Source organism: Gasterosteus aculeatus, chromosome 21 (genome assembly GCF_964276395.1).
Source record: "Gasterosteus aculeatus chromosome 21, fGasAcu3.hap1.1, whole genome shotgun sequence".
In the NCBI taxonomy this organism is placed as follows: Eukaryota; Metazoa; Chordata; class Actinopteri; order Perciformes; family Gasterosteidae; genus Gasterosteus; species Gasterosteus aculeatus.
Window position 1 is genome coordinate 20154480 of NC_135708.1, and position 20626 is coordinate 20175105.

General features: G+C 46.5%; 2 protein-coding genes across 3 annotated transcripts; both read left to right on the forward strand.

The window, feature by feature from the left end:
• The first annotated feature begins 24 nt into the window (after nucleotides 1-24).
• Nucleotides 25-5286, forward strand: LOC120811510 (caspase recruitment domain-containing protein 8-like). The gene is made up of 2 exons (XM_078096208.1): nucleotides 25-64; nucleotides 3424-5286. Exon 2 carries the CDS (start codon nucleotides 3550-3552, stop codon nucleotides 5167-5169), a length of 1620 nt encoding a protein of 539 aa, XP_077952334.1. The 5' UTR covers nucleotides 25-64; nucleotides 3424-3549; the 3' UTR covers nucleotides 5170-5286.
• Nucleotides 5287-10833: 5547 nt separating this feature from the next.
• LOC120812097 (caspase recruitment domain-containing protein 8-like) lies at nucleotides 10834-20415 on the forward strand. Of its 2 annotated transcripts, none has more exons than XM_078096211.1 (2): nucleotides 10834-10879; nucleotides 17661-20415. In XM_078096211.1, the coding sequence occupies exon 2, from the start codon at nucleotides 17783-17785 to the stop codon at nucleotides 19586-19588; it is 1806 nt and encodes a 601-aa protein (XP_077952337.1). In that variant the 5' UTR covers nucleotides 10834-10879; nucleotides 17661-17782; the 3' UTR covers nucleotides 19589-20415. The 2 variants fall into 2 exon arrangements, with proteins under 2 accessions (XP_077952337.1, XP_077952338.1); XM_078096212.1 differs by lacking the exon at nucleotides 10834-10879 and adding an exon at nucleotides 16632-16706.
• The last annotated feature ends 211 nt before the right edge of the window (nucleotides 20416-20626 follow it).

Consider the following 20626-nt stretch of genomic DNA (forward strand, 5'->3'; position numbering starts at 1 on the left):
TCCACTGAACCTGCTTCTTTGAACAGACCCCTGGAGGGAGAACGTCCGTGACTTCTAATAACAGGTGTGTTTGAGAGAATCAGAACTTTGGTTTGTTCAAAATACTTAGTCCTTAGTGATGTACATTCATACAATTTTATGTCTTTACTCAATTAAGTATGATTTTGTTGTTTTGCAGATTCAGATTGGAAAAACAAGATAATAAATAAATGATTGCGTAATAAAATAGATTACGGTGATACGATTTTTTTTCGCAAATTATCCAGCAGATAAAGTTAAATGAGCTCATCTGCAGCATTAATGTGATGAACATTCATGCTATATATTATATAATATATATATATATATATATATATATATTTATTTTTTAGGTGAAATGCACCACTCTGCATAAAGAGTAATACATTTACATGACTCTCACAGAGTAATTTTACACTGGTATTACTGTATTTCTACTGAAGTAAACATTCTTCCACCGCTGCTCTTTAATGGGCTTCAAATCAAATATGCCTCATAATATATATTTCTAATAGATGTTATTTATTTCCTGGTAGATGTTTGTGATCTTTCCGTGATCCGGGTTCATTTTCTGTCGGTTTTGTGGTCTGTTTTAGTTCTCACGCTCCTTTTTTTTTTTCTCTTCTTGTTAGTGCACTTTATGCTTAATTTTTTTTTTTTAAATTTCTTAATAAATACAATTTTTAACTTTATTCCCTTGTTTTATACTAACCCATAGCCTTATTCTACTAATCCATTGCATTAGCATTTCATTTTACTTAATTTTATTACTTGTGAACTGCTGTCTTGTCTGTCACGCACTAACCGCCAAGACAAATTCCTTGTATGTTTGGCATATTTTGGTAATGTTTCCTGATTCCTGATTTTTACATTCACCTTCAATCTGTCATATTTATATTATTTGTTTAGATTGACTTGATATTATTCATCTTTATGAGAGTTTATGGAACAATTCTGACATGTCTTGTTACTGGTTGAAGAGGGTTTAAAATAAGTTTATTTTATCTCCCTAGAAGTTTGATTTATTTCGGACGTAGAACGTTTACAGTTCGCTAAAGTTGGCAAGATATTCACAGCGAGAGGTTGTTAAACTCTGTGTGGCCGTAGTCACCAACCGAGTCATAATTTTGACTTCTCATCTCATCATTTTGACATTTTATGTCATAATTTGGGCTTCCATGTAAGGCAGAGGAGATTCCATCGATGTTGTCAATAAAAAACACAACAGCAAACATTTATTAACTTGTATGTATGACAGTATGCAGTGATTGGTCCTAATAACTTTCAGCTGGATCACAGCCAATCGCTGCATGACAATGCGGTATAAAGGAGCACTGCTGCTCTGCGTTTGGCTGTGTTTACCCTGTTTGAGTTTGCTTTGTTTTGGCCTCCCGCTAATTTTTGCGTGCTTCGCTGTGGGCCTCCTAACTGGGTCAAGATATCTTTTGTTGTCTTCACTTTTAGTTGTCTTCACTTTTAGTTGTTCCACGTGTGGTGCTCCTTGGGTCCCCTTTGGACAGTCCATCATCGTAGGTCTCAGCCCTGATTGGTTCCCCTGTTGCTCGTCCCAGAGAGGTTTTTATTCTTGTTTTTAAACCGCAAATTGAATTTAATAAACCTACATTTTGCACTGTAAATTGCGTCTCTGCCTCATTTGCGCTGAACCTGAGTGCTTCCCCTTTTTCCTATTTTTGTTGGATTGAGAAGATTTAAAACAATTCCCAGGGTGGGCTTGTCTGGCAACACCAGAATATTTAAACTGCCCTCTTCCATACATCTCGTGTCGCTACATACGCAAGGACTTATTTTTCTATTGCATAGGATACAGTGCAGCGAGCGTTTTGTGGTTGAAAAGACATTGCAAAATGGTTTGAAAGTGAATGTTTTCTCAACTATTCGTAGACATTTTTAGACCATTTCAACGTGATTTTTTTAATACGGTAATATTTAGTCTTTGCTATATCATTTTAGAGATTTTATTACATTTAAATCATTTAGCTGGTGCCTTTATCCAAAGCGACTTTTATCCAAAGTACATTCAACCATAGAAACTCAGAACAAGAGTGCAATTCCCTCATAAGCCAATTTACAATAGATAAATTGTGCTTATAGTGGAGGTAGAGTCTGAAGAGGTGTGTCTTTAGTTTGCGGAGGAAGATGTGAAGGCTCTCCGTGGTCCTGGTGTCGTCATCAGAGCTCGTTCCAGCATTTAAAAAAAGAAACGTCCACATTTGTTTACCACCGGTGTTAAAGATCACGTTGAAAACAGGTCTAAGTAGACGTTGAAAAAAACTCACCTTTAAACCAATTTGCAACCTCTTCTCAACGGGTAAATTGCTCTCTGGAAACGTACAAGTTACATACTTAGTCAGTTGTCATGTGAACAGCCCGTAACAAGGAAAAACACATTTTCATTCATTTGTATTTATTGTACATATAACACTTTATAAAATATATTTCAGGGAAATGAACTATGAAATTAAAAGTGCAGAAACCACATGGACAAGTTAGTTTACAATTCTGTGTTGGGAGTTAATTTTCAGATCCGTAACCAGATGTGGCTCTGAGTCACTTGAATTGGGATTGTTTACCTGAAATCAGCTCCCTCATCTTCACTTGATGATTCTTTGTGTGAAGGGAGTCAAAGGCAATAATATTTATGGGTACAGCAACAACCTAACGCATTAGCAACACGAAACACACGAAAATATTCTGGGATGTTTACTTTTGGTCCAGGTCATCAAGCTGAACGCTAGCAGGCTAACTAGCAAACTACCTGCGCTAACGCTAACTAGCTTAACAAAAACAACAGTCTTTCCCGTATCAGGTGGGCAGCAGAAGAAAAACACCCGGTTATAGTTCCATGTGTGCTTCATCCAAACACTCCCGTACTTACAGAGCAGTGGAGCCGGTAGTCGTGGTTCTATCAGCCCGTTCATGTCGCTCTGCTGCCGTAACTTCGCCTCGTGCTGCGTCCGGTCGGAGCTCTGCAGGCGTCTAAGAACTCGCGCATGCGCGTTACAGATGCAGTAATGTTTGAAATTTCACCGACCAGTTAATTAATTATTCTGAAAGTCTTAACGTTAATATCGTCTCTCTTTCAGCCAACGTTACAACATGACACATTTATCAACAAATTGACATTTTCCAGCACGTTGATGTTTCATCCACTTTTTAGCCGGTTGACATGACGTTGAAATGAGGTGTTAAGAGTTCAGACCTCGTTTCAACCCGATTTCAACCATATTTCACCGTTGAAAATACGTCTTGTGCTCACTGGGTGGTATTACACTAAAGGCATTTTATTAATTAATTTTTAATTTAATTTATGTAAAGTTGTCAGTTTGTTCATAATATTCTACAGTATACCAGCGATAGATTTACATTCTTGTAATTCTATTTCAGGGACCAGAGCCAGAGAAACAACCAGAGGGGGATTCAAACACATCTTCCACACTTCCGTCTTTAAAGCGACCTCATAACCAGCGAAGCGACCTGCGGACTTCTGTCGCCTTTGTGAGCGCCACTACGATGGCGCTCTCCAAGGAACGGGCCCAGAGAAAGACGACTCGTGCCTCAGCAGGTTGGCCAGGGCGATCTGGAGATCCTAATCGAGGATCCCCCTTCATTCCCCTCTTCCACGGTCAGGTCATGACAAAGGTCACAGAGAAAAGGATGAGAACAGATTCCGGGTATTGTTCTGACAACTCATATCCATCACCTCCATCGATCACGACATACTTCCCAGGAGCCGGTCAGAAGAGGGCGGAGGCTGTTTCACACCTTCCAAACGGATCAGAACATGACGCGGACCCTGACTGCTCTCAGTCCCTCATCCCGATGGTCGAAGGCCCCCCACCTGCACGATGCCGCTCCGCGCTCGCCAGGGACTCGCCCGCCGCCGATGGGTTTGAGTCTTCCCCCACACAGCACGAGAGGGAGCCGGGAGGAGACGCCGACGTTCTGACGGAAACGGACGCTTCCTTTGCAGCCGCGAGCCACTCGGTCACCGGCGCTTCACCGGCGGCGGGTCAGCAGGAGTTCACGCCCGACATCACGGCCGATGAGGGCGACGAGACCTTCAGGTTGCGGTGCTCCGGTCCGGGTCTGTACCTGTGCAGCGTGACCGGCCTGGTGTTCCACATGGGGGGCGATGGGGGGGAAGTGGTTTACAGGATCGTCCCCTGGGACTGGAGGCTGCTGGACCGCCATCACAAGAAGCCCGCGGGACCCTTGTTCAACATCGAATGCGAGCAGCGGTCCGTGCTCGGCCTTCACCTCCCTCACTGCGAGATCCAGAGTGGCGGGGGGGGCAACTTCCTGTCGGTGGCTCATGTGGAAGACGAGGGCGTGGAGTTCCTCCGCCCGAGGGAGGTGACGGAGACTTGTGTCGTGGTGGACGTCTCGGGGCTTTCTGCTCTTGGCAACGTCAGGGACGGGGATTCCCCCCCCCCCCAGCCGGTCCGAGCGCTGGTTCTGCTCTTCTATCAGCCCCCAAACGACCCAGACGACCCGGAGTCCCTCCTCAACGTGTTGATGCTGCCGAGTAACGTGGTGCTGCAAAAGGTGAAGTGCAGCAGGAAGAACGATGTCGGGCCTGAGTCCTACATAGAGACGCCCCCGCAATGCAAACTGCACCCGGACCGGGAGTACGTCCTCTCCACCAGTCCCCAGGACGACCGGGTCATAGTTCAGCCCACCAAGGCCGAGTTTCACTGCAACTACGACAACTACTTCACATCCTTCCAGGTGATCTTAAAGACGAGGCTCAAACACATCAAGCTGTTTCTGAAAGAAAGCGACGGCGCCGTCGGCATCTGGGAAAGACGAGTCGGCCTCTCCACCGTCGTGGCATCCTGCAGCCCGAGCACTCCGGACCTCGTCCACAGCAAGAGGCTGCTGGAGGTACGGACCGGCTTCCTCGAGAGCATCTCTGGACCTGTGCTCAAGAGTCTGCTGGACCGACTGTTGGAGAAGAAGGTGATCACTGACGCCGAGTGGGCGTCGGTGGAGGTGATGCCGAACAACAGCGACAGAGCTCGCTTCGTCATCGACGCCGTGAGGAAGAAGGGCGAAGACGCCAGTTTGGAGATGATCGAGTTCCTCAAGGAGGTCGACCCGTACCTCTGCGATCACCTGGGGTTGTTTTGAAGCCGTTCCTCTGCCGGCCGACAGGACTTCCTGTTTACTGTTGATGCTTCTCACAATCTCACATTTAGTAGTTGAGATAATGGGGTCTTTTGTAATTTTACCTATTTTGTTGCTTATCGATTTGTACAACCTTTTACCCAGAATTCCATCACGGGGAAATATTTTTGACTGATTATTTGTTGTAAAAACAGAAAACAGGTTAAATTTGTACTGTATGGCACAGGACATTTTCTTTGTAGAAATAAACAATAATTTGAAACCCAAGCTTGTTGTTTTTTTAACTGACATCTGTACAACAGAGATGAAACTTTGATCAGCTTCTTTTACAAAGTGAGTTGAACACACTGCAGTTTGTAAATGAATCCAAACGTAATGTTTTCGGCGGCACCCGTGTGTTCGATGCTGCAGCCGTTTGGCTCCAGCAGAAAGAGCACTTTTCTCATCCAGGGCAAAAGGGCAGGTGCTTGAGCACCATTGGGGGTCTGTCTGTGCACGTGCCTGTTACTTAGTTAATAGTTCAGATCATGGGCTCTGTTGAAATTTTCCCTATTTTGTCATTTATCGATTCGTACGGCCTTTTAGCCAGAGGTCCATCACAGCGCTCCATCTAGGTGGAAATCCCAATTCCTAAAATGGACCCTGAAGAATGTTACGGGTTCGTTTGGACCCTCGTAGGAGGCCTCACTCCTTAGTTCTCGTCCCGGCCGGAAACGATGAATAAAAAGAGTCAACTTGCTCAAATTTAAAAATGAACAAGTATTCAATAACTAAACAAAGTGAAAAGGAATCCAGTTACAAAGTGAAATACAATGCGAACAGTGAAACATTTAGCGAAATAGAGAATTCTCTGACCAAGTCAAAGTGGCTGCAGCAGAATTCTAACAGTGGTCCTTTGAAAACTCCTGAGGGTGCATTTGAATGTCATTGGCTTCTGAGTGAATATAACAAAGCAAGCATAAATTGTCCTCATCTTATTACATTACAGGTCATTTAGCTGACGCTTTTATCCAAATCGACATTACATTTTTAACCAATGGCTCTTTTACATTTTGCCCAGGGAGCAATTCACCCGCAACATCACCCACCTAATCTGAATTCTTGTCAGTTCTCTGAAGTACTTTTATCGACGTTTTATACGGGACTACAGTACAATTGCTGCTCCTCTGACCGGACTCACATCTCCTGCGGTTCCTTTCTGGTGGTCCCCTGAAGCAGATCGAGCTTTTGCCTTGTTGAAGGACCACTTCACCTCCGCACCCATTCTGGTGCAACCTGACCCTTCGCTACAGTTTGTGGTTGAGGTTGATGCGTCCGATAGTGGGGTAGGGGCTGTCCTCTCCCAACACTCCGGGCCTGGTCGGAAATTGCACCCATGTGCATTTTTTTCTCGACGCCTGTCGCCTGCGGAGACCAACTATGATGTTGGTAACCGGGAACTTCTGGCAGTGAAGTTGGCTCTAGAGGAGTGGAGACATTGGCTGGAGGGAGTGGAGATTTCATTGTGTGGACGGACCACAAGAACCTCGCCTACATCCAGTCAGCGAAGCGGCTGAATTCCCGTCAGGCTCAGTGGGCATTATTTTTTGGCCGTTTCAATTTTTCTATCACGTACCGTCCCGGGTCAAGGAACATCAAGCCGGATGCCCTGTCTTGCCAGTTCGCAGAGAAGGAGTCCCCGAGTTGATCGGATACCATTTTGCCCGCATCGCTGGTGGTGGGAGCGTTGACCTGGGAGGTGGAGGCAGCGGTTCGGGAGGCACAACATGTGGATTCAGATCCTGGCACAGGACCTTCAAATCGGCTGTTTGTTCTGGAGTCCGCTCTCAAGTCCTGCAGTGGGGGCATGCCTCTTGCTTCGCATGTCATCCGGGGATTAGTCGGACGTTGTCTTCCCTGAGACAACACTTCTGGTGGCCTACCATGGATCGGGACACTAGGGGATATATCCTCGCCTGTCCGGCTTGTGCCCGGGCCAAGACCTCTCACCGACCCTCTATGGGGTTTCTATGCCCCTTACCAACGCCTGGTCGCCCTTGGTCCCACATTGGTGTGGACTTTGTCACCGGCCTACCTCTGTCTGATGGGACCACTATACTCACCATTGTGGACCGGTTCTCCAAGGCAGCCGATTTCATCGCCCCCCCCCCCCCAAGCTCCCGTCAGCCTGTGAAACGGCGACTCTCTTGACGAATCATGTCTTCCGCCTTCATGGTATCCCGTTGGACATTGTCTCAGAGCGTGGTCCTCAGTTTATTTCTCAAGTTTGGAAGTCGTTCTGCTACGCCCTGTGGGCTACAGTCAGCCTGTCATCAGGATTCCACCCACAAACTAACGGACAGACTGAGAGAGAGCTAACCAAGATCTGGAGTCTGCGATTCATTGTGTTGCCGCGTCAAATCCAACTTCCTGGAATACTCAGCTGGATAGAGTATGCACACAACTCTCTCCCCTCCGCTGTCACTGGGGTGTCACCGTTTGAAGGATCATTGGGCTATCAACCCCCACTGTTCCCAGCCCAGGAAGAGGAGTTGGCTGTTCCTTCGGTGCAGCATCATCTTCGACGCTGTCGCAAGATCTGGAGGGACACCAAGGTAGCGCTGTTGAGAACAGCAGACAAGAACAAGTAGATGACAATCTAAAAATGTATTCAGTATCTCTTGCATTCTCACGTTATCTGGAAATCAACATTCCACAGACTCTGACGCAGATTGACATATATGTTTTTGAAGAAACGCAACATCACCCACCTAATCTGAATTCTTGTCAGTTCTCTGAAGTACTTTTATCGACGTTTTATACGGGACTACAGTACAATTGCTGCTCCTTTGACCGGACTCACATCTCCTGCGGTTCCTTTCTGGTGGTCCCCTGAAGCAGATCGAGCTTTTGCCTTGTTGAAGGACCACTTCACCTCCGCACCCATTCTGGTGCAACCTGACCCTTCGCTACAGTTTGTGGTTGAGGTTGATGCGTCCGATAGTGGGGTAGGGGCTGTCCTCTCCCAACACTCCGGGCCTGGTCGGAAATTGCACCCATGTGCATTTTTTTCTCGACGCCTGTAGCCTGCGGAGACCAACTATGATGTTGGTAACCGGGAACTTCTGGCAGTGAAGTTGGCTCTAGAGGAGTGGAGACATTGGCTGGAGGGAGTGGAGATTTCATTGTGTGGACGGACCACAAGAACCTCGCCTACATCCAGTCAGCGAAGCGGCTGAATTCCCGTCAGGCTCAGTGGGCATTGTTTTTTGGCCGTTTCAATTTTTCTATCACGTACCGTCCCGGGTCAAGGAACATCAAGCCTGATGCCCTGTCTTGCCAGTTCGCAGAGAAGGAGTCCCCGAGTGGATCGGATACCATTCTGCCCGCATCGCTGGTGGTGGGAGCGTTGACCTGGGAGGTGGAGGCAGCGGTTCGGGGGGCACAACATGTGGATTCAGATCCTGGCACAGGACCTTCAAATCGGCTGTTTGTTCTGGAGTCAGTCCGCTCTCAAGTCCTGCAGTGGGGGCATGCCTCTTGCTTCGCATGTCATCCAGGGATTAGTCGGACGTTGTCTTCCCTGAGACGACACTTCTGGTGGCCTACCATGGATCGGGACACTAGGGGATATGTCCTCGCCTGTCCGCCTTGTGCCCGGGCCAAGACCTCTCACCGACCCTCTATGGGGTTTCTCTGCCACTTACCAACGCCTGGTCGCCCTTGGTCCCACATTGGTGTGGACTTTGTCACCGGCCTACCTCTGTCTGATGGGACCACTATACTCACCATTGTGGACCGGTTCTCCAAGGCAGCCCATTTCATCGCCCCCCCCCCCAAGCTCCCGTCAGCCTGTGAAACGGCGACTCTCTTGACGAATCATGTCTTCCGCCTTCATGGTATCCCGTTGGACATTGTCTCAGAGCGTGGTCCTCAGTTTATTTCTCAAGTTTGGAAGTCGTTCTGCTACGCCCTGTGGGCTACAGTCAGCCTGTCATCAGGATTCCACCCACAAACTAACGGACAGACTGAGAGAGCTAACCAAGATCTGGAGTCTGCGATTCGTTGTGTTGCCGCGTCAAATCCAACTTCCTGGAATACTCAGTTGGATAGAGTATGCACACAACTCTCTCCCCTCCGCTGACACTGGGGTGTCACCGTTTGAAGGATCATTGGGCTGTCAACCCCCACTGTTCCCAGCCCAGGAAGAGGAGTTGGCTGTTCCTTCGGTGCAGCATCATCTTCGACGCTGTCGCAAGATCTGGAGGGACACCAAGGCAGCGCTGTTGAGAACAGCAGACAAGAACAAGTAGATGACAATCTAAAAATGTATTCAGTATCTCTTGCATTCTCACGTTATCTGGAAATCAACATTCCACAGACTCTGACGCAGATTGACATATATGTCAATATACTCACCATTGTGGACCGGTTCTCCAAGGCAGCCCATTTCATCGCCCCCCCCCCCAAGCTCCCGTCAGCCTGTGAAACGGCGACTCTCTTGACGAATCATGTCCTCCGTCTCCCAGCTGAAACCGGTCCTCACCAGTCCTCTGTCCCCACCTGCCACTCCCCCTCCCCCCACACGCTTAGTTTTAAGCCTCTTAAGACGTCATCTGCGTCGTCTCCCATGCAGTATATCAGGGTATTCACCTGGTTCACTTCGGAGCTCGCCGACAGGTTACTTGCCTGACGGAATCTCTCGAATCTCCGAATCAATTTCGCCCAGTCGTTTCGGCTTTGAGAAGTCGAAGGGCTCCGGCGGCTGGATGTTAAACGTGGCGTTGGGAGTGTTAGCCGCCATGCTAGCTCCTTCCCGATCCTGCTCGTTATCGCTCATTTAGCTTCACCGAACACCTCTTCCGAACTTCTATTTACGTCCCCACGGTGGTACAACATTCCAATATCCTGCTTTAGCTACACAGCACTTCTGACAAAAAAATGTCGCGTTTGCTCAAGTGAGTGAGACAGACTGTGGACTAAAGATATGTTTATTCTTCGTGGTCATCGCGTAACAGTGAACAACACCACAGAGGAGAAGGTCCTGAAGTCTGAGACGAGAATCATCACTGACGGCGCGGTGGATTTAATCCATTTCCATGTTGCTCTTCCTGAGTTTGTTACATTGTTGTTGTTTTATTGTTCCTTCTATGTCTTGAGTGAGGAAAATATTTTTGTAAGATTCCTCAATTGAGAATTTGTTGTAAAAACAGAAAGCAGGTTAAATTTGTACTGTATCGCAGGACATCTTTTTTTTTAGAAATAAAGAATCATTTGAAACGCAAGCTCATAGTTTTTTTTAAACTAATACCTGTACAACAGAGATTAAACTTTTATTTGATCACCTTATTTTAAACTTTGATCATCTTAACAGCTCATTTAACAGAAAACGCTGCAATTGAAAATGAATTCAAACAAGGTCCAAAAAATACAAGTAACTAACTCAACAACATAAATTGAAATCATGTAAACAATTATGTTACTTTCGGTTTCATTTTTAAAGGCAATCTAAAAATGTATTCAGTAACTCTTGCATTCTCACGTTATCTGGAAATCAACATTCCACAGACTCTGACGCAGATTGACATATACGTTTTTGAAGAAACGCAACATCACCCACCTAATCTGAATTCTTGTCAGTTCTCTGAAGTACTTTAAAGGCTGAACTCTCAGTTCAGCATCAGTAAGTGACAGACCAGCCTGGAGGGAGAACGTCCGTGACTTCAAATAACAGGTGTGTTTGAGAGAATCGAAGATGAAGTTAATTCATTTTAGGATCTCTTTGTTTGGGATACATACATGTACTAGCGTAAAATTTTAAATCTGTACTCTATTTGATTTCCTTTCAAATTGTACTTCTATTCAACAATTTAAGTGTTTAAGTATTTCGATTTTTTGCAGATCAAAAAAACAAATAAATTACTGCGTAGTAAATATAATTTCTTTCTTGAAGTATTTAGCAGATAATGCCAAATAAGCTTGTTTGCAGCATTAATACGATGAACATTAATTCTACGATAATATAGTATTATATATAGTTTCGGGGGAAATGGACCACTGCCTTAAGAGTAATATTAGTATGTTTACATTTCTTTGACTGAGTACTTTTACACTATGGTACTACTGTATTTCTACTGACGTAAGTTCTAATTTATTTAAGCAATAAGGTAGTTGAGGCAGTACTTTATCTTCAATATTGTAATAACTGCCTCAAGTACCTTATTGCTTTAATAATATGGTTACCAGCAACATTATGAATAGTAAGTAAGGGGTGGAAGTAACGAATTACAAATACACGTTACTGTAATTAAGTAGATTTTTGGGTACTTGTACTTTTATGAGTATTTTCTTCAAGCGACGCAAGCAGCGCAGCCTCCTGCAGCACCAGGCTGTGATTGGTCCGCTAACTGCGTCCTTGGAGTTTCACATCTCCGCTTTCACAGCCTGATACCACCATTATTAAAACAAAGAATGTTTACGAGAGAACGGATCAGATTGAAGAACTTTTGTAGGAAGAAATGCGTAAATATGACCGCTTATACAAGCCGTCATTGGCGGGTTTGATCCATGGAGGCAGATCTCCACAAACGCCGGTTTGCCGGTCGAGAGGCGAAGCCATGGAGGAAAATACGGGACAAATGTCTCCGTGATGAAAAGCAGCAGTGTGGATGCACGGGGCAAAAAAGTCTATGATAAATAAATAAACCAACCAACGACTTCCACACACAAAGACGTGACTCTCTAGGTCAGGGGTCTCAAACTCGCGGCCCGCGGGCCAATTGCGGCCCTCGGGACGATATTTTGTGGCCCCATCCTTAATATGAAAGTGTAATGTTAGTGCGGCCCGCAAGTTTTATACTGTAACCCCACTGTCAGCTGCTGTGTGGGACATGTTATGATGTTCTGGTTTCCTACTGTGTGCTTGTCCAGTGAACGTGGCATGCATGTGACTGACATGGGGGGCGGGTCGTGTGTGTCGGCCGAGGTGCAGAGAGCAGGAGGGTGAAATTCAGTTTCCTGCCCTCTTTCGCGCAGGTGATCATGTGACTAACCGTTAGCATCGCTCGTTTAATAAAGTTTTCCTTTACGACTCACACTAACAACACACGAAGCATCTGACGTCACCGACGAGCGTCTCCGTCCATCACTACGCAGCTTCGATTCACGTAACTTCACGTTTGGCTATAAAGGAATTCCACGGTCACATGACCTTAGGTCTCCCCCGCTGAGTTAAAGGAGGACTAGTGTTGTAGTCTCATTCGGACCGATCCCCCAGGGTGGGGTTCAATGACTGCTTTTGAAAGTGAGTGTTAAGTTGTGTTATTGTCGACCATGCCGTTCGGACGCTAGTCTGGCCCGCGTTCGGTTGATGTGGGCTGCATCTGGCCCGCAGCTGATTTGAGTTTGAGACCCCTGCTCTAGGTGGTCTTCGACAAAACACGCGACTCCACCTGTTGTTCTGGAGGTGAAGACTTTAGAACCATGAATTGAAACGAGTGCGTCGACATGTTTCTGCCGTCTTATTATAAATGACCAAACATTTACACGCATATCACTACAATCATTATTCTCTTGAAATGTGTTTCTTTCGTTTTATTTTTCATTGGATGTACGTGATTCCGGCATGTCCCACACTGCTCTGCTTACTACAGTATGTGTAATACGGTTAAATGAGACTAAATTAAAAAATATATACAGTTTTATTGTCCACAACAAGTTATTTGATTGAATGAGTCATTCTGATCATGTATATTCTATTTCCATAATCATATTGAACATTTTGCATGTGTCCCTGAAATTGCTGTCCACCCTGTCATTATGGGGTAACTGCCCATTTAAGACACCCCGTGATGTCTTCATTATTACCATCGTTTTGTCTTTCTTCAATGAAGGCTGAAACAGTGGCTTGTTGCAGAGTATTTATTCATTTTCATCATATGTGTGTAGTCAGATGTTTTCAAGCTTAACATGTCCACTTTGTCATAGTGAAATATGAGTTAATATAAAAACTTTTCAAAATTTTTACACTGTCACCTTGCTAACTGAATCATATTTGAACTGAAGGTCCAACATGTGCTCATTAAATGCTAAAATTAGCAAAACATTTCCACCCTGTCAGCAAGCCTTCTATGACAGGGAGGACATGCGCATAGTTTATACCACATGCTGATAATTGTGTGTAATAGCTGTTGTAATATGTCACCCCTCCTGAGGTGCCGGATGGTCTTCCAGAAGCACTTTGGTGCCGACCGAAAGTCCTTCTCCATATTTACCCCAAACTCCTCCCATACTCGCTGCTTTGCCTCCATCACGTCAGAGGCTGCTGCCCTTCGAGCCTGTCGGTACACTGCCTCTGGAGTCCCACCGGATATCATAGCCCGAAAGGCCTCCTTCTTCAGTCGGACGGCTTCTGTGACCACCGGTGTCCACGAGGGTTACCGCCCCTTGATGCACCTAAGACCTTGAGGCCACAACTCACTGCCGCGGCTTCAGCAATGGAGGTTTTGAAAATACACCACTCTGGTTCAATGTTCCCTACCTCCACAGGAATGTGAGAGAAGCTCCACTGGAGGTGTGAGTTGAAAATCTTTTGGACCGGGGCCTCCACCAGACGTTCCCAGTTCACCCTCACTACACGCTTGGGTTTACCGGGTCTGTCCCGAGTCTTCCAATCCAACTGATAACGCTCCACCTCCCGCACAAGCTCCGGCTCCTTCCCCCCCAGAGAGGTTATGTTCCACGTCCCCAGGGCCAGCATCTGCCGCCCAGGCATGTTCCGTCTAGACCCCCCACTGTCACTGCCACCCTTGTAGCAGCGCACCCGACCCCATCGGTTTCCTACACAGGTGGTGAGCCAATGGGGAGTAGAGTATTGGGCTGCCGCGTCACTCCTTTGGGCTGTGCCCGGCCGGGCTCCGCGACAAACCAGTAATAATAAAGTCACTGATAATAATTATAACAGCAGCACTCATGTATAGATGTCTCACAACCCTTGTGTGTAAAAGATCCTTCGGGATACACAGTATCATGCTTTAAGCAGCAACTCTTGTGATGTTGTTATGTATTTAGCCCCCATTGCTTTAAAAACGTATTTTCAATATGAGATACTCAAAATGGGAAAGGCAAAAATATTTATGGGTACAGCAACAACCTAACGCATTAGCAACACCAAACACACGAAAAATATTCTGGGACGTTTACTTTTGGTCCAGGTCATCATGCTGAAAGCTAGCATGCTCAAAGCTAGCATGCTAACTAGCAAACTACCTGCGCTAACGCTAACTAGCTCACCAAAAAGAACAATGTTTCCCGTATCGGGTGGGCAGCAGAAGTAAAACACCCGGTTATAGTTCCATGTGTGCTTCATCCAAACACTCCCGTACTTACAGAGCATTGGAGCCGGTAGTCGTGGTTCTATCAGCCCGTTCATGTCGCTCTGCTGCCGTAACTTTGCCTCGTGCTGCATCCAGTCGAAGATCTCCAAGCGTCTAAGAACTCGCGCATGCGCGTTACAGATGTGAGCGGAGTTACATATTTACAAGTAATGTTTGAAATTGCCCGCATTATTATTTTTATGTCCTAAAAGCATCTTAATAACAGCGCACAGTCCGTAGTTTCGTATTTATGACGTTTTAAGTGAAATATTAAATACGTTGAAATCACGTCTTCGCGTAGACCAAATTTCGCCGACCAGTTCATTAATTATTATGAAAATCTTAATGTTAATATCGTCTCTCCTTCAACCTTACGTTACAACATGACCCCCTTATCAACAAATTGACATTTTCCAGCACGTTGATGTTTCATCCACTTTTTAACCGGTTGAAAAGACGTTGATAATAATTATAACAGCAGCAAGTGTGTTAGAACACTCATGTACAGATGTCTCACAACCCTTGTGTGTAAAAGATCATTCGGGTCATCAGTTGTGTCTTAGAGTTCAGACCTCAGTTCAACCCGATTTCAACCATATTTCACCGTTGAAAATACGTCTTGTGCTCACTGGGTGGTATTGCACTAAAGGCATTTTATTAATTGGTTTAATTCATGAACCGAGTTGTCAGTTTGTTCATAATATTCTACAGTATACCAGCGATAGATTTACATTCTTGTAATTCTATTCTATATTTGTTCAATTTGTACTGTATTGTACAGGACATTTTCTTTTTAGAAATAAAGGATCATTTGAAAGATAAGCTTCTTGTTTCTGCACAACAGAGATGAAACTTTAATCAGCTTCTTTTACAAAGTGAGTTAAACACACCGAAGTTTGTAAATTAATCCAAACGAGGTCTGCAAACTACAAGTAACCAGCCTGTCACCTAAAATCATGTCAACTGTGACTTCATGTTTTAAAGGCTTCCAAATGATTTATCCAGTTAGTCTCAAACAAAAATTAACATTCCACAGATGACTGACTTCAGCAGACCGAATTGTAGAAGCAGGTTAAGACTCAAGTTTCTGTTCTTCACGCACCTTCTCTGACCTCTTGATCGTTTCTCTGAAGCGGTTTGAAGGTTGAACTCAACTCACAAAACGCACAAGCGGTTGTTCGCGTGGGCGGAAAACAAGTGGCTGGGTCAAAATGATCATGTAAAGGGATTTTTCCTTTTCATTGTCCCGTGTCTAATAAAGTAATAATGTACAAGAGGCAGTAATTTATCGTCAAAGATGTCACAGTTCATGGGTGGAGTTGGAGGGTTAAGAAAGAGTGAAACTAGTCGCCGTACGTGTGTCTGTTGCTGCTGTAGCAGGTGTTCTCTCTCTTGCATCGTGTAGTTATTACACGGGGTGCCACATGCACGTCCGCAGGGGCCCACCAGAGGGCGCCCACGTGACACCCGGTCATGTTCGTACTGATCACACGTCCCGTTGCGTTCCCCCCTGCTGATCTCCACTTGCTCATCCAAAGCCCCCCAAGCAACGAAATGCAGCAAATCAACCAAACACTCGAGAAAACACCCCAAACAGGAACATACCAGGTGAGTCATACTATAAATATTAAAATAAAGAAGAGAACAAAAAACATGAAGACGTCCCGTAAATGCAAATGCAGAGCGCCCCTTAAAATATTGATACCTAGTCGTTCAGCCAGTGACTGATCCTTAAGAACTAGAACGAGAAAGGGTAGCAGGTCCTTTCACGGCGGCGTCTATGACCTTGACGAGCAGAATCCAGCATTTATGATTCAGCGTCATAAAAGTCAGATAGGGGCACGAAGGATGCCGCTAAAAGGTTGTTTGAATAAATCAAAAACTGGCTCAGGCCGTAGCTGTACGTTTAGCGAGGGTCTGCAACGTAGTCCAACTCTCACAACATCACTCGGCCTCCCTTGCAGCTCGTTCAACACTTCCCCTGCTTGGTCACATCCCTCAATGCCCCTTCTAACCAGATGCACTGTAACACAAAGGTTTGCCCCCCTCAAAGGGTGCGGCTGATATCTCTGGTGCCTCTGGATCAAAGTCCCTATTCCATTGCAGGTAGATAGAGAGTCCAGAGTCTGCCTGAGGAAGGAGAGGCGACGACATCCTTTTCTAGCGGACCGGAGTGAAACATTACAGGTAAGAGTGTTTTTTTACGGTCTCTAGGTCTCGGTTTGGCAAAGGCTAATCTTCGCAAAGTTAGAAGTTACTTTAAAAGGTTTGAACTCTGATACTGCGAGATATTTATTGTCACGCGTTTTAGTGCTGAGAAGTGCAGACTGAGGCTCGGGTCCTGGGGAGGCTAGATGACGCAGGTGAATCGTAAACCACGCCGGTGGGTCGAGGACTTCCTGTCTGAGAGCAAAACGTTTGTGAACCCGGGCCGGGCCAAAATACGGGAGGAAGGGATTTTCTCCATTTCCGCTCTCTAAAATCCTGTACAAATAGGAATGATAGAATATTTAATAGAGCTGGCGGGAGTAAGAACTAAAACGTGGTACCTTGGTCGCGGAACCTAAACCAGTACTGACGGAGAACTTCACTGTGGTATTACTGTATTTCTACTAAAGTAAAACCTCTGAGAACTTCTTCCACCGCCGCTCTTAAATGTGCTTCAAATCAAATATGCCTATTAATATATATTTCTAATAGTTGTTATTTATTTCCTGGTAGGCGTCGGAGACCTTTCTGTGACCCGAGTTCATTTCCTGTCAGCCTTGTGTTCTGTTTCAGTTCTAAAGAATATCTTTTTACATTTACCTTCAATCTATCATGTTTTTATTATCATTATGTGTATATGTTCATATTGACTTAATATAATTGATGTTTATCAGACGCTGATGGAACAATTCTGACACGTCTCGTCTTGTTACTTGAATAAAATAAAAATTAATACAACAAGTAAATGTCCATCTAAGAATGTATTGTTAGTATTCAAATAAAGGTAGTAAAAGTAGAAAGAAATATTCAAGTACAATTATGAAGAACTTAAAGTAAAGTTACATTCCACCACTGTTTATTATAGAGGAAGAGAATGTAAAATATTACATTGATCACCAGCGATGGATTTACATTCTTGTGATTCTACTTCAGGGACCAGAGCAGGAGAAACAGCCAGAGGGGAGTTCAAACACCATTTCAACACTTTCGTAAGAGACTTCAAAACCAGACAAGCGACCTGCTGACTTCCTGTCGCCTTCCTGAGCGCCACCAGGATGGCGTCCCCCGAGGAACGCCGAGGACCGGAGAGAGACGGCTCGTGCTTCAGCAGGGCGGCCAGAGCCCTCCGGAGAGCCCTGATCTGCAGATGTAGTTACGCCAAACCTGCCCCCACCCTTACACCCTCCTCTACCCCTTCCCTCTCCACTGCCCCCTCCGAGGCAGATCCAGAGGCAGATTCAGAGGAGTCTAATTCCTTTATAACCGGTGCCTCTGCCAATCCCCCTGGCCGGTCTTATACTCAAAAGGACTATACACATTATTCTCCCACAAAACAGTTTTCGCGTCAAACAAATCGTAAAAGTTCCGGCACAGAGAAAAGAACGAAAACAGATTCCGCTCCGCCTTCTTCTGTAATCTCATACAAGCCATCACCTCCAACGATCACGACATACTTCCAAGGAGCCGGTCAGAAGAGGGCGGAGCCTGTTTCACACCTTCCAAACGGATCAGAACATGACGTGGACCCTGACTGCTCTCAGTCCCTCATCCTGATGGTCGAAGGCCCCCCACCTGCACGATGCCGCTCCGCGCTCGCCAGGGACTCGCCCGCCGCCGATGCGTTTGAGTCTTCCCCCACACAGCACGAGAGGGAGCCGGGAGGAGACGCCGACGTTCTGACGGAAACGGACGCTTCCTTTCCAGCCGCGAGCCACTCGGTCACCGGCGCTTCACCGGCGGCGGGTCAGCAGGATTTCACGCCCGACATCACGGCCGATGAGGGCGACGAGACCTTCAGGTTGTGGTGCTCCGGTCCGGGTCTGTACCTGTGCAGCGTGACCGGCCTGGTGTTCCACATTGGGGGCAATGGGGGGGAAGTGGTTTACAGGATCGTCCCCTGGGATCGGAGGCTGCTGGACCGCCATCACAAGAAGCCCGCGGGACCCTTGTTCAACATCGAATGCGAGCAGCGGTCCGTGCTCGGCCTTCACCTCCCTCACTGCGAGATCCAGAGTGGCGGGGGGGGCGACTTCCTGTCGGTGGCCCATGTGGAAGACGAGGGTGTGGAGTTCCTCCGCCCGAGGGAGGTGACGGAGACTCACGTTGTGGTGGACGTCTCGGGGCTTTCTGCTTTCGGTAATGTCAAGGACGTGGACTCGCCCCCCCAGCCGGTCCGAGCGCTGGTTCTGCTCTTCTACCGGCCCCCAAATTACCCAGACAACCCGAAACCCGAGTCCCACCTCAACGTGTTGATGCTGCCGAGTAACGTGGTGGTGCGAGAGGTGAAGTGCAGCAGGAAGAACGATGTCGGGCCTGAGTCCTACATAGAGACGCCCACGCAATGCAAACTGCACCCGGACCGGGAGTACGTCCTCTCCACCAGTCCCCAGGACGACCGGGTCATAGTTCAGCCCACCAAGGCCGAGTTTCACTGCAACTACAACAACTACTTCCCGTCCTTCCAGGTGACCCTTGAGACGAGGCTGAAAGAGATTAAGCTGTTTCTGAATGAAGGCGACGGCTCCCTCAGCGTTTGGGAAAGACGAGTCGGCCTCTCGGACGCGGTTGTGGCGTCCCGCAGGCCAAGCGAGAGGCCAAGCGAGAGGCTGCTGAAGGTACGGAGCGACTTCGTCAAGAGCATCTCTGAACCTGTGCTCAAGAGTCTGCTGGACCGACTGTTGGAGAAGAAGGTGATCACTGACGACGAGAGGGAGGCAGCGGAGGCGAAGCCGAACTACAGCGACAGAGCTCGCTTTGTCATCGACGCCGTGAGGAAGAAGGGCGATGACGCCAGTTTGGAGATGATCGAGTTCCTCAAGGAGGTCGCCCCATTCCTCCGCGAACACCTGCGGTTGATGTGAAGCCGTTCCTCTGCCGGCCGACAGGACTTCCTGTTTACTGTTGATGCTTCTCACAATCTCACATTTGCAGACGGTTGGAGGTCAAGCCCGAGTTTGTTGTAATTTTCCCTATTTTATCGCTCATCGATTCGTACGGCCTTTTACCCAGAAGTTCATCACAGCGCTCCATTTGGAAGACATCCCAATCCCTAAAATGGACCCTGAAGAATGAGGAGACACACCGCTATCTTCATCATGTTTTAGGGCAATTTTAGTCCCGCCGCTTTATAACTTCAAAAGAGCTGCTGTCCTCTCACTTCTTACTCATCTCTTCATCTCCTCCCATCCAATCTTCTGTGAGCAAGGAGGTGAGGAAAGGAAATTAAGGAAGCACAAAATCTGGAAATGAGAAAAACGTGTGGTGATAGAACCCGTCTCAATGGCTGCAACATAAATGGGGCACCAAACACGTTTGAAGTAATAAATAAGCATGTTAATTTAAAGATTGCATGTACTAAACTAACCAAACATGGAGTGTGTAATCAGTGCGTTAATCCCTGGTACTGCGAAAATGATTTAATAATGTCTGGATTTAGCTGTTTATCTGCTGATCGACATGCTTTATTTAACTATTTCTGTCCTTCTTCCTATTATTGTCCTGTATCTGCATGAGTGTAAAGAAAATAATTGAATAATCAAATACTACAATGATTCAACAGACATACGATAGAATAAATACTGGGCTTCGATGACGTCGTCAGTATCCTTTGCAGCTTATATTGTTGTTGTTTTTTCGATCGTCCCTTCTTGGTCTTGACTGAGGAAAATATCCATCCATCGTCAAACCACTTATCCTGCACACAGGGTCGCAGGGGGGCTGGAGTCCATCCCAGCCAACTTCGGGCGATAGACAGGGTACATACAACCATTCACACACCTACGGGTGATTTAGAGTCACCATCAACCTGATCCCCAGAGCATGTCTTTGGACTGTGGGAGGAAGCCGGAGAACCCGGAGAGAACCCACGCAGACACGGGGAGAACATGCAGACTCCACAC

Bases quoted from the DNA above. Each gene is read 5' to 3' on its own strand.
- LOC120811510 (XM_078096208.1), top strand. From the start codon at position 3,550: ATGGCGCTCTCCAAGGAACGGGCCCAGAGAAAGACGACTCGTGCCTCA.
- LOC120812097 (XM_078096211.1), top strand. From the start codon at position 17,783: ATGGCGTCCCCCGAGGAACGCCGAGGACCGGAGAGAGACGGCTCGTGC.